This window comes from Leptopilina heterotoma, unplaced genomic scaffold (assembly GCF_015476425.1).
Source record: "Leptopilina heterotoma isolate Lh14 unplaced genomic scaffold, ASM1547642v1 Lhet_361, whole genome shotgun sequence".
In the NCBI taxonomy this organism is placed as follows: domain Eukaryota; kingdom Metazoa; phylum Arthropoda; class Insecta; order Hymenoptera; family Figitidae; genus Leptopilina; species Leptopilina heterotoma.
In genome coordinates, this window is record NW_025111042.1 from 179,721 (window position 1) to 195,383 (window position 15,663).

General features: G+C 24.5%; 2 protein-coding genes across 3 annotated transcripts in view; both read left to right on the forward strand.

Moving 5' to 3' along the window:
• LOC122505618 (odorant receptor Or2-like) overlaps positions 1-15,663 on the forward strand; it is a 77,404-nt gene that overhangs the window by 2,060 nt on the left and 59,681 nt on the right. The window lies entirely within an intron of this gene.
• The window catches only part of LOC122505612 (C-Maf-inducing protein-like), a 45,904-nt gene continuing 36,216 nt past the window's right edge, over positions 5,976-15,663 (forward strand). For both annotated transcript variants that reach the window (XM_043617340.1, XM_043617341.1), the window contains exon 1: positions 5,976-7,854. In XM_043617340.1, the coding sequence (XP_043473275.1) occupies positions 6,562-7,854 (1,293 nt within the window). In that variant the 5' untranslated portion in view covers positions 5,976-6,561. The remainder of the gene's footprint in view (positions 7,855-15,663) is intronic.

A 15,663-nucleotide genomic window follows, 5' to 3' on the forward strand; every position in this document is an offset into this window, starting at 1 on the left:
CGGTCTGAATTTTTTGGATTGGATTTTTTGTCCTGTAATCAGAATATTCTTCAGGATCAGGAAAAAAGTGAAAATTTTGCCTGGAAATCAGGGAAAAGTCAGGGAGAACAAAATTTAATTTTTGTGCCATCCCTAATTTATTATATTAATATGAATACCTCAATTTTGATATTAATTGTTAATATCTTTGAATATTATAATTATCGTTAGTATTTATTTACTATTAATATTAAAATGAAAAAATTTATTCTTCTTTTCTTTAGAATTTTTGGGAAATAATTGTTTAATTAACTGCTTAGCAACACGTTTCTTGTGCAAACATATATTGTATATGTATATATATAATGAAAAGTCGAAGAGCGTGGGTGCAAAACTGTAGCGCGATCTTGTTTCGAGCGCGGTGAACTATCAAACGTTTATCACTGTGCGCGAGTTTTACAAGATTCGCAGTTGCGCGATCGTCGCGTACGTGAACGGTACTTGATCATCCTCGAGACAGTAGTGTACCCAATGCCATTCCGATGGCAAGTTCACTTACACGCATTTTACAAAACACAATTAATTCCCCGAAAGCAACAAATTATAAACAAACAATTTATTAATATATTTCAATAAATTAATTATTCAAATCACATTTTACTCGCTCTCATACAATAAAATCAAAAAAAGAATCTCAAAAAATTATTGTTCGATATATTGCAAATATTTTGGAAATTTTAAATTTCTGTCAAATTTTGGCAAAAAAAGAAACGAAAAAAAATTCACTCGGGCGCGAAAATTTCGAATACGATCAGGTGAGGAGATAATTATCAGGAGATGAAGAATTACTAATTAAAGGAAGAAAGAATTATTAATCAGGAAGTGGAGAAATTATTTTCGAAAAGGAAAAAATTTAATAGGAGGTGAGAAAAATAATAATCGAAGAAAAAAAAAATTATTATCAGGAGGTGAAGAGTATTATTGTTGACAAGAGAAAAATTATTTAATCAGGAGGTGACTTCATCAATCAGGAGAGTTATTATTAATCAGAAGAGTAATTAATAATCAGGAGGTGTATTATTATTAATCAGGAGAGATATTAATAATTAGGAGTGTTATTATTAATCAGGAGTGTTAATGATAATCAGGAGTATTATTATTAATCAGGAGTTTTTATTATTAATCAGGAGTATTATTAAATTAAAAAATAAAACTAATTTTGAAGAGAAGAAAATTATTAATTTGAAGGTGAAGAATTTTATTTCCAAACAAGGAAAATTTTTAAGGAGGCAAAGAATTTTGAAAGAGGCAACAAATTATTTATTGGAAGTTGATAGTAATCAGGAGGCGGAGATTTTAAAATCAGGAGGTGAAAAATTGTCAAAGACGCAAAAATTATTTATTAGAAATTGAAAATAATTAGGAGGTAAAAAATTAATAATCAGGAGGCAAAAGTAATAATCAGGAGGTAAACTAATAATTAGGAGGCTAAAAATTATTTATAAGAAGTTGATAATAATCAGGAGGTGAAGAATAAATTAATAATCAGGAGTAGTAAACTACAAGAATGGAAGAAATAATTTTCACTCGGTCCTGATTATCAGGCTCTCCTAGTCAATCGAAAATTTAATTTAATTACGACAAAAATTTATTCTTTTTCTTTCCTCCCAATAATTGAATAATCAAAAATTATTCTATCGAATCAAACAAATAAATCAAAAATTTAATAAATATCTAAGGAAAGAAAGAAAGAAGGAAAATACATAAATTAATTAAATAAATAAAGGAAAACAAATAAATAAAGAAATAAAAAATAAATACAAAATTAATACAAAATAAATAAAATTAATACAAAATAAATACAAAATAAATAAAATTAATAGAAAATTAATACAAAAATTATTAGAAAATTATTAAAAAATAAATAGATAAATAAATAATTGTAAATATAAATAAATAGAAAAAATAAAATAACAAATAATTAATTAATGAAAATAGACAAAATCAAAATAAAATAAAATTCTCTGACAAAGCAAGATAATCAAAATTAATATCTAGTGATTATCTTTATTTCTTCATTTGGATTATTTAACAAATAGAAATTTTCGACAGTATGTCAATGATCAATTTTGGAGGAAGAAAAATTGGACCCACCGGAAATTAGATCAATTTTTCTTTTTTTCTTGACTAATTTTTGTAGGGGAGTAAAGACCCCTAGGGAACAAGTGTTTTATGAAAATATTTAGCCTCTGGTAAAACTTTGTATAAATATACACGTTGAAGACAAAAACAGGAGATAATACACACGTGAAGATAATAGAGAGAGAGAGAGAGAGAGTTTGGATTTTAATGAGATTATTTCAAGGGGGAGAAAAATAGAAAGCGAGAGGGAAGAAAAAAGAGAAAGAAGATAAAAAAGAAGAAGAAGGAAAAAAGAGAAGAAGGGAAGGAAAAAGAAGAAGAAAAATAAAGAAGAGGGCAAATAAGAAGAACAAAAAAGTAGAAAAAGAAGAAGAATAAGGGATAGAAAAAGAAGTAGAAAAAGAAAAAGGAGAAGAAAAAAAAGAAGAGGGCAAATAAGAAGAAAAAAGAAGAAAGAGTAGAAAAAGAAAAAGTAGAAAAGGAAAAAGATGAAGAAGTAGAAAAAAAGGAAGAAGTAGAAAAAGAAAAGTATTTTCTACTTTTCTTTTCGGAAGAAGATGAAAAAGTAGAAAAAAGAAGGAAGTAGAAAAGGGACAGGAAGAAGGAAAAAGTAGAAAAAAATTTGGAAGGGAAAAAGAGGAAGAAGTAAAAAAGAAAATAGAAAGAAGGAAAAAGAGGAAGTAGAAAAGAAAAAGAGGAAGAAGTAGAAAAGGAAAAGTAGAAAAAGAAAAAGGTAGAAAAAGAAGTGAAAAAAGGTAGAAAAGGAAAAAGAGGAAGAAGAGGAAGAAGAAAAGAAGAAGTAGAAAAAGAAGAAGGTAGAAAAGGAAAAAGAGGAAGAAGTAGAAAAAGGTAGAAGAGAAAAAAAAGGAAGAAGTACAAAAAGAAAAAGTAAAAAAGAACAGAGGAATAAAGAAAAGAAGAAGTAGAAAAGGAATAAGGGGAAGAAGAAGTAGAAATAGAGGAAAAAGAAGAACAGAAAGGAAAAGAAGAAGAAGAAGAAGTGCCATTTGCACGTGTTTCGAATCAGTGACCCTCTTTTTGGATATATTTGTAAATTTTTGGTGATATTGGTGCGTCGTGGTTTTTTTTCTTTTTGGATGATATCGTGTGAGAAATTTTTGAACACAGAAGAGAGTATTGACATCGATCGGTATACGGACGTCGTGCGCCGCGACGCCCACCCTCTCCTCTCTTCCCCCACCCTTTTCTCTTGATTTCGTGCTCAGCAGCTTCTACTTGTCGTGCCCCACCTGCCAGTGGACTATTAGACTATTACGCCATCAGAAACACGCCTTGGAGAGTGTCGCACTCCGGTGGCATCGACTCACTCTCTTTCTCTCTCTCTCTCCCTCATTCTCCCTTCCCTCTCTTGCGCCTCTTTTTGTCTCTCTTCTCCACACTACTCAATAGCAGTAGCAGCAGCAGTCAGTGTCCCTTAAAGTCAGTGTGGTGTCGTCTCTATCAAATATTGTGCTGGTCAGGAACAATTCTGTCTCACTCTCTCTCTCTCTTCCTTAGTTCGTCGTTTTCTTCCATTTTAAAAAAAGATTTTTCTTATTTAAAGAAATTTTCTTTTCTTTTTCGTGAAAATTACTTTTTTTCACGAAGATAATTTTCACTTGACGAAAATATTTTCTTCTTTTTTTTGAAAGAAAGAATTTGTTATTCTTGAGGGAAGAAGAAATATAAAATTTGCTAGTTAATCAAGAAGAAGAAATTGAGAAAGTTTTATAAAGAAGGGAAGGGACAGAAAAAGAAAATTGGATAAAGAAAGAAAAAGATCAGATAAAGAAGAAGAGAGAAAAGAAAAAGGAAGATAAAAAAGAAATTAATGTGAAATACTGAAGAAAGAAAAGAAAAAGAAGACAAAAAAGAAAATAATGTGAAATACTAAAGAAAGGAAAGAAAGAGAGAAAAGGACATAAAAGAAGAGAAAGGAGATAACAAAGAAAAGAAGCTAAGAAAAAAGGGAGAAGTGAAAAATAGGCAAAGAAAAAAAGAAGAAAGAAATCAAAGGAAAAGAAGAAGCGAAATAACCGAAAAGAAGAAATAAAACAAAGTGAAAGAAGAAATAAAAAAAGGATTATCCAAACAAAGTGAAAGAAGAAATAAGAAACAAAGTGTGAAAAACGAAAAAAAAAATTATTAGTGAGAATAAAAAGTGAAATAAGAAACAAATAGTGAAAGAAGAAAAGAAAGTGAAAGAAGAATGAAAAAAAAATTCGAAAACAGAATTAGAAAACATTGAAAAAGAAAATTTTGTTACAATATAAAAATTATATTGAAAGAAGAAATAGAATATTAAATTGAATAAATAAAATAATTAACGACAAAAGAAGAAAAAAAAGAAGAACTAAAAGCGTAAAGAAGAAGAAAAATTGAAGATATAGAAACTAGACGAAAAAGTCTATATAAAAATAAATTAATTACAAAAATTTATTTGAAGATATAGTTTTGCTTTCAAAAGATAAAGAAAAACAAACAAACGAAGTGATAAAGAAAAGGTAAATAGTAAATTAACAAACAAAAACAATAGAAACAAAACAAAAAAATTCTACGAAATTACCAGGAAATAAACAAAAATATAAAACGTAAACAAAAAAAAGACGAATGAAAACAACAAATTTTAAAGAAGTGGAAAATAAAATTAAAGTTTAGAAAAAAATAGTTTTGATCATAAAATAAATAATTTGGCTATAAAATAAATACCATTAGCATAAAATAAATCCCTCGGTCAGAAAATAAATTCCTTCGTGATTAAATACATAATTCGGCCATAAAATAAAAAGTATATTGTCAAAAAGTAAAAATACTTTTGGTCATAAAAATACTATTGGTCATAAAATAAAAATACTTTTGATCATAAAGTAAAAATACTCTTGGTCATAAAATTAAAAAAATACTTCTGGTCATAAAATAAAAATACTTCTGGTATTTTTAACTATACTTTTGGTCATAAAGTAAAAATACTTTTGGTCATAAAATAAAAAGTGCATTGGCCACAAAAGTAAAAAATACTTTGGTCATAAAATAAATTAAAACAAAGTACAGTAGCCATAAAATATCTTGAGGATCAAAATACTTTGGTCATAAAATATTTTGACCCTAAAGCAACCTTGGTGATGAAATTACTTTGATTATTCAAATATTTTCTCTCTCTCTCTCAAAAAAGTGGTCATAAAATTTCATATTCATAAAATTCAATGGTCATGAAATACAATATTTATAAAAAAATATTGTTAAATCCTAAAATAATTACTGTCAGTCACAAATATACCAATAAATATTTTCCTTTCTTTTTCACTTGTTATCACTAAAAAGAAAAAAAATTATTTAAATACTAAAAATTTCAAATTTATCCAATAAAATACCTAAAAATTTAACTATCGTTAAAATTCATAAATAGGAAAAAAGAAAATTCTTCGATATTTTAAAATAATTCAATGCTTAAAAATATTTAATGGTTAATGAAATATTCCGATAAATTAACAACAAAACAAAAATTATTATATTTCAATAATTATGAATATTTGACGATTACAAGAATTTTTCCAAATAAAAATAAATAAAATATTTCAGAATTATTAAAATATATAAAATATTTCAGAATTATTAAAATAAATAAAATTAAATAAATATAGAAAATTAAAATTCACTTTTTGCTGTGAAAGGGAAAATTAAAATAATTTTTATTCTATTCCTGGAGGAAATAATTTAATAAGTAAACTGGAAATTTAATAGGAAGAAGTGGAGAGGAGGTGAAAGCAGATAAAGAGAAAGAAGAAGAAGAAAAAGAAGAAGACAAAAGGAGAAGAAGAAAAAGTTGAAAAAGAAGAAGAAAAACAAAAAGTTGATAAAGAAGAAGTCGAAAAAGAAGAAGAAGAAGAAAAAGTCGAAAAATCAACAGTTGATAAAGAAGAAGTAGAAAAAAAGAAGAAACAGAAGAAAAACCAACGGTTGATAAAGAAGAAGTAGAAAAAAGAAAAAAAACCAACATTTGATAAAGAAGAAGTAGAAAGAAAGAAGAAGAAACAGAAGAAAAACCAACATTTGATAAAGAAGAAGTAGAAAAAGCAGAAGAAGAAAAACAAGAAGTTTAAAAAGAAGAGAAACAAGAAGTTGATAAAGAAGAAGAGAAACAAGAAGTTGAAAATAAAAAGAAGTAGAAAAAACGGAAGAAGAGAAATAAAAAGTAGAAAATAAAAGAGAAGAAGAAAGAAGAATTTCATTCCATAAAAAGTGCAGAAGCATCTTCCAAATGATGATCAGCTCCTTCCGAAGAGTTCGCAAAAAATGAAGCTAAAAATCATCAAGGACCAAAATTAAGAAAAGAAGAAATTTTCTTCCTCAAACCTAATCTTCCATACTAAATTCCAAACAAAAAACAATATTCCAAAAATTTCATAATCTTCCAAGAAAGAAGAAGAAGAAATAACGAAAATGTTCTGCTTCCAAAGACCATTTTCCCGCACATCACGTGGCGTTGTCACAAATTCCCACACAAATTCCCAAACAACAAACAAGGACGATCATCCGGAAACAAAACGTCGCGGTTCCGAGGCAACAAGCGAGGGTTCCGGTTCATCGTCAATCCGTTATATTGATCAAGAATTATCAATATCCGGTGGTAGTAGTACCGACACATTGCCCGGCATCAAAGCCGATTATCTCGAGAATGATCCTTTATCGCCAGGTCCCGATTCCCTAATTATTACATCGCCCAGTATAAATGTAATTAAAGTCTCCAACGGTCATCAGGAACTTGTCCTACATCCCGATGTGAATTACGACAAGACATCACATCGCAACGATACAAACAATCATCATCATCATCATCATCAACAACAACATTCCAATAATCAAACAGAAAAAACTCGTTGGCGTAAAAAGCTTCTTCTCCGTATTCGCTCGTCGGACTCGTCAAATTCAAGTAATGGGGAATTACGCAGTTCATCCCCATCGCCAGCCAGTGAATCGACACCATCCTCAGGCGCATCATCATCACGTAATCCGGATTTAGATCGTCGTGATTATCTCAATGTTCCCGGTGCGGGAATTTTTGCGGTCAATGGAATTCCATTGGTTAATGGTTTCAGCGATCAGGAGGACGAGGAGGATGAGAAGGATCTTGAACTGGAGGAAGAGGAGGAGGAAGAGGAGGAGGAGGAATTTGATGACTATGATATTTGTAATCAGGAAACGGAAACAGAAGATGGCTCGTCAATGCCATCGAGTCCGGCTGCGGCGTCAACGGTGGGACTTAATTCAACGTCAATTCCTTACTATGGATTTTTATCGGTGAATGGCGGTGCAATGAGACAGGAATCAACGAGTACAAGTTCACCGCAATTATCGACGGATGTTAATAATCAAATGGATGAGCTGCCCGCTAAGGAGCCGGATACGGGAAGTTTGCGAGATGACAGCGACACTATTGACAGTAAATGTCTATTGAAACCGGATAATTTAGAAGCAACGGCTTGTTTACCAGTGGCGCGTTCGTGTCCAAATTTGGAACGACAGAGTGCTGGTTTTTTGAGTACGAGTGGATCGTCGAGTCCAAGTCCGGGACCGGCTGGACCACGTTTCAAGCCATTGGAGGAGGGCGACATTCAAGTTTGCTATCTCAATCATACACGCACACTTGTCAGTAAAATTCTGTCCAGTAAATTTTTGAGACGATGGGAAACGCATCATCTTTATCTCAACGATGCCTGCCTCTCTTCTAAAGCGGTGAGTCTTTACTTTTGAGTTATTTTCTATTTTATTTTTAAGGAGTTGATTATTTGATTCGATTGTGTACCGAGTGCGGAAAGAAGATGTTTTCCGCATCGGGTTTTTATGAAGCTGCTTTTAATCCATTCGCTCAGAAAAATTCCTCTTTACTTTGAAGATTTCGTTTTTTTTTTTATAGAAATGCACACGAAGAAAAATATATAGCAACTTTTACTACTTTTATAGTAAAACATTTCCGGTAACTTTTTACTATACATTTGGAGTAAATTTTGCTACGTTCGAAGAAAATTTTACTTCAAAGAACATATTTGGAAAAAAATTAGTAAAATTTACTTCGATTATAACAAAATTTACTCCGAAAGTATAGTAAAAGAACATATTTGGAAAAAAATTAGTAAAATTTACTCCGAAAGTATAGTAAAAGTTACCAGAAATGTTTTACTATAAAAGTATATGGGGTATATAGTAAAAGTTAATTTGTATTTTTCTCCACGCAGAATAAAAATTTGGCATGTACCATTTTCAACGTAAATTTAATTGTTCTTTCGAATGCTGCTATTAAAATTGAATTATAATTAATATTTGAAAAGTTATAAACAAATTATTACCGAAAAACAAGATTTTTAGAAAAAAAAAATTTTTTTTAGCCTTTATTTTTACAAGCGCATACACTTAAATCTTAAAATATCGCTATACAAAAGTCTGAAACAATAAATTCCTAATTTCAAGATGGCGGACGCCAATATGGCGGCTAAAGCTTGAAAAATGTTCCAGAAGAAGAAAAACTATAAAATACTAACATATGAATTCTAAAAAAAACCTTAAATTTTTTTCTATTTCTGACAATAATTTATTTTTAATAACTTAATTGAATTGAATAACTAATTAGTTTCAATTTTAAAGATTTTGACGCACTTTTTTGAAAGAATTCAACTATCTTAATAAATATTAAAATTCTTTTCAAAAATTCAATTATAATTTCAAAATTTTTTTAAAAAATTCTCGTCAACATTTCAATTATCTTTATAAATAGCAAAATTCTTCGCTGAAATTCAATTATATTTAGAAATATTTAAAAAATTCATTGTAAAATTCAATTATTTTTATTAAATAACAATATTCATCACAAGAATTCAATTATTTTTATTAAATAACAATATTCATCACAAGAATTCAATTATTTTCAAAATTAAGAAAATTCTTTTCAGAAATTCAATTACTTTAAGAAAAAAATCTAAAAAAAAATTGTTGTCACCATTTCGATTATCTTTATAATTGAATAGAAAAATTCTTCGACAAAATTCAATTATTTTCAGAAATTTTAATAAAATTCATTGTAAAATTCAATTATTTTCAAATAAATAATAATATTCATCAGAAGAATTAAATTATTTTCAAAATTAAGAAAATTCTTCGCAAAAATTCATTTATTTTCAAAAAATCAAAAAAAAAAAAAAAAAAAAATTGTCACCATTTTAATTATTTTTATAATTAAATAGGAAAATTCTTCGACAAACTTTAATTGTTTTCAGAAATTTTAATAAAATTCATTGCAAAATTCAATTATTTTCATAAATAACAATATGTATCACAAGAATTTAATTATTTTCAAAGATAATAAAATTTAATTATTTTTAAAAATTTTAATAAAATTCATAGTAAAATTTCAATTATTTTCAAAAATTTTAAATTCTTTCATGCAATTCAATTAAAATTATATTGAAAATAATTTAATTCTATTATAAAGAATTGTATAAAAATTCAAAATTCTTGTCAATAATTGAACTATTTCGAAGAATTCCATTAAAATTTTTTAAATAATTGAATTTTATCATGGAAATTTAAAAAAAAAAATTTTTTAAATATTTAAACTTCTGCCAACATTTGGATATTTATGAAAATAATTGAAAATTCTTGCGAAGAATTTTATTAAGATTTTTGAAAATAATTAAAGATTTGTAAAGAATTTTTTTTATTTTCAATTTATGTCAAGTATTTTATTAAAATTTTCGAAAATAATTGAATTTTTGCGAATTTTTCAAAGGAATCTTATTATTTTTGAAAATTTTAATAAAATTCTTGGCATAAATTCAATTATATTCAAAAAATTTTAAAAATTATAGCATGATTTCAATTATTCTTAATACAATTTTAATTGAATTCCTGGAAAAATTTATTAATTTCTTCAAAATGTTATTAAAATTCGTTGAAAGAATTCAATTATTTTCATAAATAATATAATTCTTCTTAAGAATTCAATTATTTAACAAAATTTTAATAAAATTTGTCGCAAACATTTAATTATTTTCATAAAGAATACAAATTCCCCAGGAATTTAATTATTTACAATTTTTTTTTTTATAAATTTCTTCTCAATTATTCAATTACTTTTATAAATATTAAAACTCATTCAAGAATTTCAATGATTTTTAATACAATTTTAATCGAATTACTCGAAAAAAATCAATTTTTAAAACTAACAAACACTATTATATTAAGAAATTGAGAGAAATTTTTTGAAAAAATTTTAAGTAAAAACTAAATTTTCAGTTAAAATTTTTAAAAAAATTAGTTTATTTTTAATAGATTTAAAGAATTTAGTCAAACAAATTGAATTATTTTCGAAAAGTTTAATAAAACTCTTTAAAAGTATTCCATTTTTTAACAATATTTTAATAAACTTTAAAAATGAAATTATTACCTAATTACAAATTATTAACAAAATCACATTAATCACCTTTGTATTTAATAACTGGTTTACTAATTAATTTATTTAACCAGTAAATTTATTTTATTATTTACAAATTTATTCAATAAGTAGATTGTTAATTAATCTGTCTCTTCATCATTTTGTTTATTGATTAATTCCTTTATTAATAAAATTTTCCAATTCTTAACTTACTTATAAATTTAATTCGTTTATTAATTAATAAACTGATCGAATAGTAAATTAATTAATTTGTCTTTAGGTGACAAATTAATTAATTTACTATTTGAGCAGTTTATTAATTAATAAACATTAAGAGTAATTGTTAAAATTTTAATTGAGTAAAAAATTAATTCAGCGAAATTTTTCTTTAATAAAAATTTAATTTAGCTTAATTTTCATTTATTAAAAATTTAGCAGGAAAAAAATAAAAATAACTAAACATAACCTTAAATTATCGGCGATAATCATGAGACGGATTATTATTATCATCATAACAGAAAAATTTAACAATATATTTTTGAAATTATTCGTTATTGCAATATATTCTCAATCAAAATAAAAAAAAACGGATTCAACTTTGTTCCCTCTCGTTAACTTGAAACTGTTTTTCAAGCGCATATTCCACTAATAATTGAACTTTCCTTTTTGACTCAAAGGCCAGTATGCTTTGCACAAAGCTTTTAAATCTCAAATGGCCCCAATAACGATTTTCCCTCTTTTTTCATTCGCGAAGCTTTATTAAAAAAAAGCAAAAAACAAAAAAAAAATCTATAAATTTTCACCTCTAAAAAATACACTTCAAATAGAAATTTCATATCAATTTTCGTAATTATTTGAAATAAATTTTTCATTACTATTCACGCATCACTTTTAAATGAACTTTTTTTCCTTCTTATACATTTCTTCTTGAAATATTGGAAATTTAATATTTCCATCCGCAATTGTATTTTCAATTTTATTAAAGTACTTTTAATTAAATATAATTTCAATAAAAAAAAACTCCAATTAAGTAAAAGTTGGAAAATATTTAAAAATTCAAAGAAATAAATTTTATTCATTGAATTAACGTTGTCAATAAATTTTTCGTAATGACCTAAGCATTTGACCTAAATTTGACCTAAACGATAAGATTGAATTTATAATTCAACCTAATTTTTGAAATTATTTTTATCTCTGTAATTTTGACCTAAAATTTTCAAGTGCTTCCACTTTTTGGTCTTGACATTGGACCTAAATGTTAAAATTACATTTTCACTTGACCTAATTTTTTGAAATTAAATATTCCTATTCAATTACTTTCGCGAATTGACCAAATTCTTATTATTATATTTTTATTTAACCTAAATTTAAAATAATTTTTTTTCTTAGTTTTGACCTAAATTTTGCTATTACTTTTAACCTAAAATTTTTCAATTAATTTCGCGATTTGACCTTGGATTTGACCAAATTCTTATTATTACATTTCTACTTGACCTAATTTTAAAATATTTTTTCTTAGTTTTGACCTAAATTTTTAAAATTAATTTCGCGATTGGACCTCGGATTTAACCAAATTCATATTATTACATTTTCATTTGACCTAATTTTTAAAATAATATTTTTTCTTAGTTTTGACCTAAATTTTGCTTTATTGACCTGTACATTTGACCTAATTTTTAAAATAATATTTTTTCTTAGTTTTGACCTAAATTTTGCTTCATTGACCTGTACATTTGACCTAAACTTTTAGCATTTTACTTTTATTTGACCTGTTCTTTAGTAAATATATATTTTTCTTTATCTATTGACTTTGACCTAATTTTCAGTTATTATACTCGTTTCTTTATCTGTGAGGATAAATTAAAAAATTTATGCAAATTTCTTCTTTATTAATAAAATGTGTCAGTTTGAAAATAAAAGAATTGAATATAAACTTTTATTGAGAGGAAAATTAATAATAATATTTCTCAATATATTTAATTGATGAAATTAATTTTCGAAAAATAGAATAATAATGACGTTCGAATTATTGGTTTTTGCATGATTGACATTATTGAAGATCGAATTTTATAGCGTTTGCGTTCATATTATTATTAAAATGGCAAATTAATTGAATCTTCGTTAAAGACGTTTTTGCAATTAATTTTGCTTTTTTGTTAATAATAATAATAATAATAAAAGCTTGAAAAATAATATAAAAATAATTTTAATAATGAATAAATAAATAAATAAATAATAAATAAATAAATAGGTATTTAAATAATAAAACAAAAATAAAATTTTTTTAAAAATTAAAAACGTTTAAATTAAAAACGTTTACTAATAAAATTTTCTTTTAAATTTTCTTTTGCTTTAAAATTTTCCTTGCAAAAAATACCGAAGTTAATTAATTAATAAATGAGGTGAAAAAGTTATTTTCCAACTATTTTTGTAAATATGAAAATTACTCTACAAAAGTTAAATAAATGATTTTACATTTTATTATAATTATTAATTCAATGCTTGGAGAGACGAGTGGAGAAAAAAAATTGTAATGAAAAAAAAACAAGTTACGTATATCAAAAATAAATTCCTGTCACCTTCATTTAAATAATACTTGCAAATAATTTCATCAACAAACTTTAACCGTATCACGACAAACAACAACGTTCTCAATAGATTATTGTGTTTAAATATTGTATGTAACAACGTTCATTCAAGAAAATTGCGCAATTTTTTCACCTCATTCTCAAAACAGCAAAAAAAAAGGAAAAAAAAAGTTTATTTTAAGAAAAAAAAAGTGAATTATAAAATAGAATTTAATTTTTTAATTTTTAAGTAATTTTCGTTTAGAAAAAAAGAAGAATATTAAAAATGAAAATTGCTCTTCTAAAATAGAATTTGTTTAAACAAATTAATTGTTTAATTTGTTTAAAACTAATTTATTTAAAAGTAATTCGTCTAAAAATAGTTTGTTTTAAACTAATTTATTTAAAGAAACCGTATTTGTTTAAAATTAATTTATTTAAAAATACATTGTTAAAAACTAATTTGTTTAAACTTTATTTCTTCAACATTAAAAATTAATTTGTTTAAAAATAGTTTGCTAAGACTAATTTGTTTTAAAAAAACTGTATTTGTTTAAAATTAATTTGTTTAAAAATAGTTTGTTTAAAATTAATTTGTCAAAAAGTAGTTTGTTTAAAACTGAAATCTATTTATAATTGTACACTTTAAATTTATAAATATAAATTAATAATTAAAAAAATTATTATTACTTTTGTGCAATAAAATTTATTTAAATAAATTTAAAAAAACAACAAACTACCAGATAATAAATTATTTTGTTTAAACAAATGCGTTATGATTAAACATATTGACAAGAAAATCAAATAACGAAATAAATTCCGTTATTTAAGAAGATTTTATTTTTAATACAAATATTTAAACATCGCGCAATTGTTTAAACGAAATCTATTGTTTAAACAGATTATGATTGTTTAAACTAATATTTCAACACAGTGTAAATTGTTTAAATAAAATTGAATATTTTTTAACAATAAAAATCAAGAACAATATTATTTGTTTAAACAAATAAAAGATATTACTATGAAAACTATTTTTAGTATAAATTATTATTTATTTATTTATTTATTTATTCAATTTTATTATTATTGTTTATTGTTACTGATTTTTTTGTGCATAGAGACTTTTCGCAAATTTGTTACTATAATTAATGAATTTTTTTTTTTTTAGTATTATTATTACTTCAATTTTTTTATTATTATTTTTATTATTAATGAATTGTCGTACAGCGTCATACTTTTAAATTAAAATGATTAATAATATTAATAAGAAAAAAAAAATGCCAGACGTCACAATGACTGTCTTATGATAAGGGACAAAGAGATAATCATGGTTAAGGAAATTGATGAGGAAACTTATAAGGAACTAGTTATTAGCTGATATAATTAATTAAAATACAATGTAACTGTGTGAATGACCAACATCTCATGATGACTTATTAACTATTAACAACACGTGTGTGAATAAAATTTGATTTTTTATTTCTCTCATTAAAAGAAAAAAGAAGACAAATTGCGCGTAGTATTTTTTTGCAAAAAAATCTTTGAATGTGGAAAGAAATTTTCATTATTAACAATTTTCAATATATGTTTGTAATTAATAATTATTTATTATTTTTTTTATATTTTTCATTAATTTTATTTTAATTAATGATTTTTTGTTAAATTTTTATTTATTAAATAAATCAAAAAATAATTAGTAATAGTAATAATTAATAATAATAAGAATAATAATAATGATAATAATAATAATAAAAACTGTTAAAATTATTTCTTATTAAAAAATATTTTTGTTTAAATAAAACTGATAAATAAACACTTCTGCGTCTTTTGTGAAAATAAAATGAAAATTGCTAATTAATTTTACGATTAAATTTTAGGTATATTTTCTCGAGAAAGAAATAAAAATAATAGTTTCGGAATTGTTTTTCTTCCTTTTGGTTTTTACACGGAAAAATTAATTTTGAAATTTGCAATTCGATGGAAAAAATATTTTTGCTATGATTTGTTGGAAAGGAAAATAAAGACATTTCATATTATAAATTAATTTTTTTTGCTCATTATTTTTAATAAAAATATTCATTTTTGTTGTATAAATCGAAGAAAAAGAAATGATTTTAGTGAAAAATTTTTATTTAAACGCGAAATAGTTTTCTTTTTTTTTTTATCAATGAAATGAATTTGTCATTTGGCTTAGCGTAAATAGTGTAATTTAAACATTTTTGTCAAAATGCCAAATCAAATTAGAACATCTTAATGTTCACAGTAGTTTGCTACTATATATTATAGTTTTACGATAATTTTGGAATGAAAATTTTCTTTGAAAATTTACGATAAAAAGTGTTTTCTAAAAAATATTTTTCATTGACATACAGATTTTTAAATTTGTTTTTATTTAATTTAATTTGTTTAGAATGGTAATTTGTTTAAACAAATTAAATGATTGTTTAAATATTTATTTAAATAATTAGAGTTATTTAAAGAAATTTTGTTTATGTGTAAAAAAATTAATGACTTAATTATATTTGTTTCAAATTTTAAATAATTTGTTTA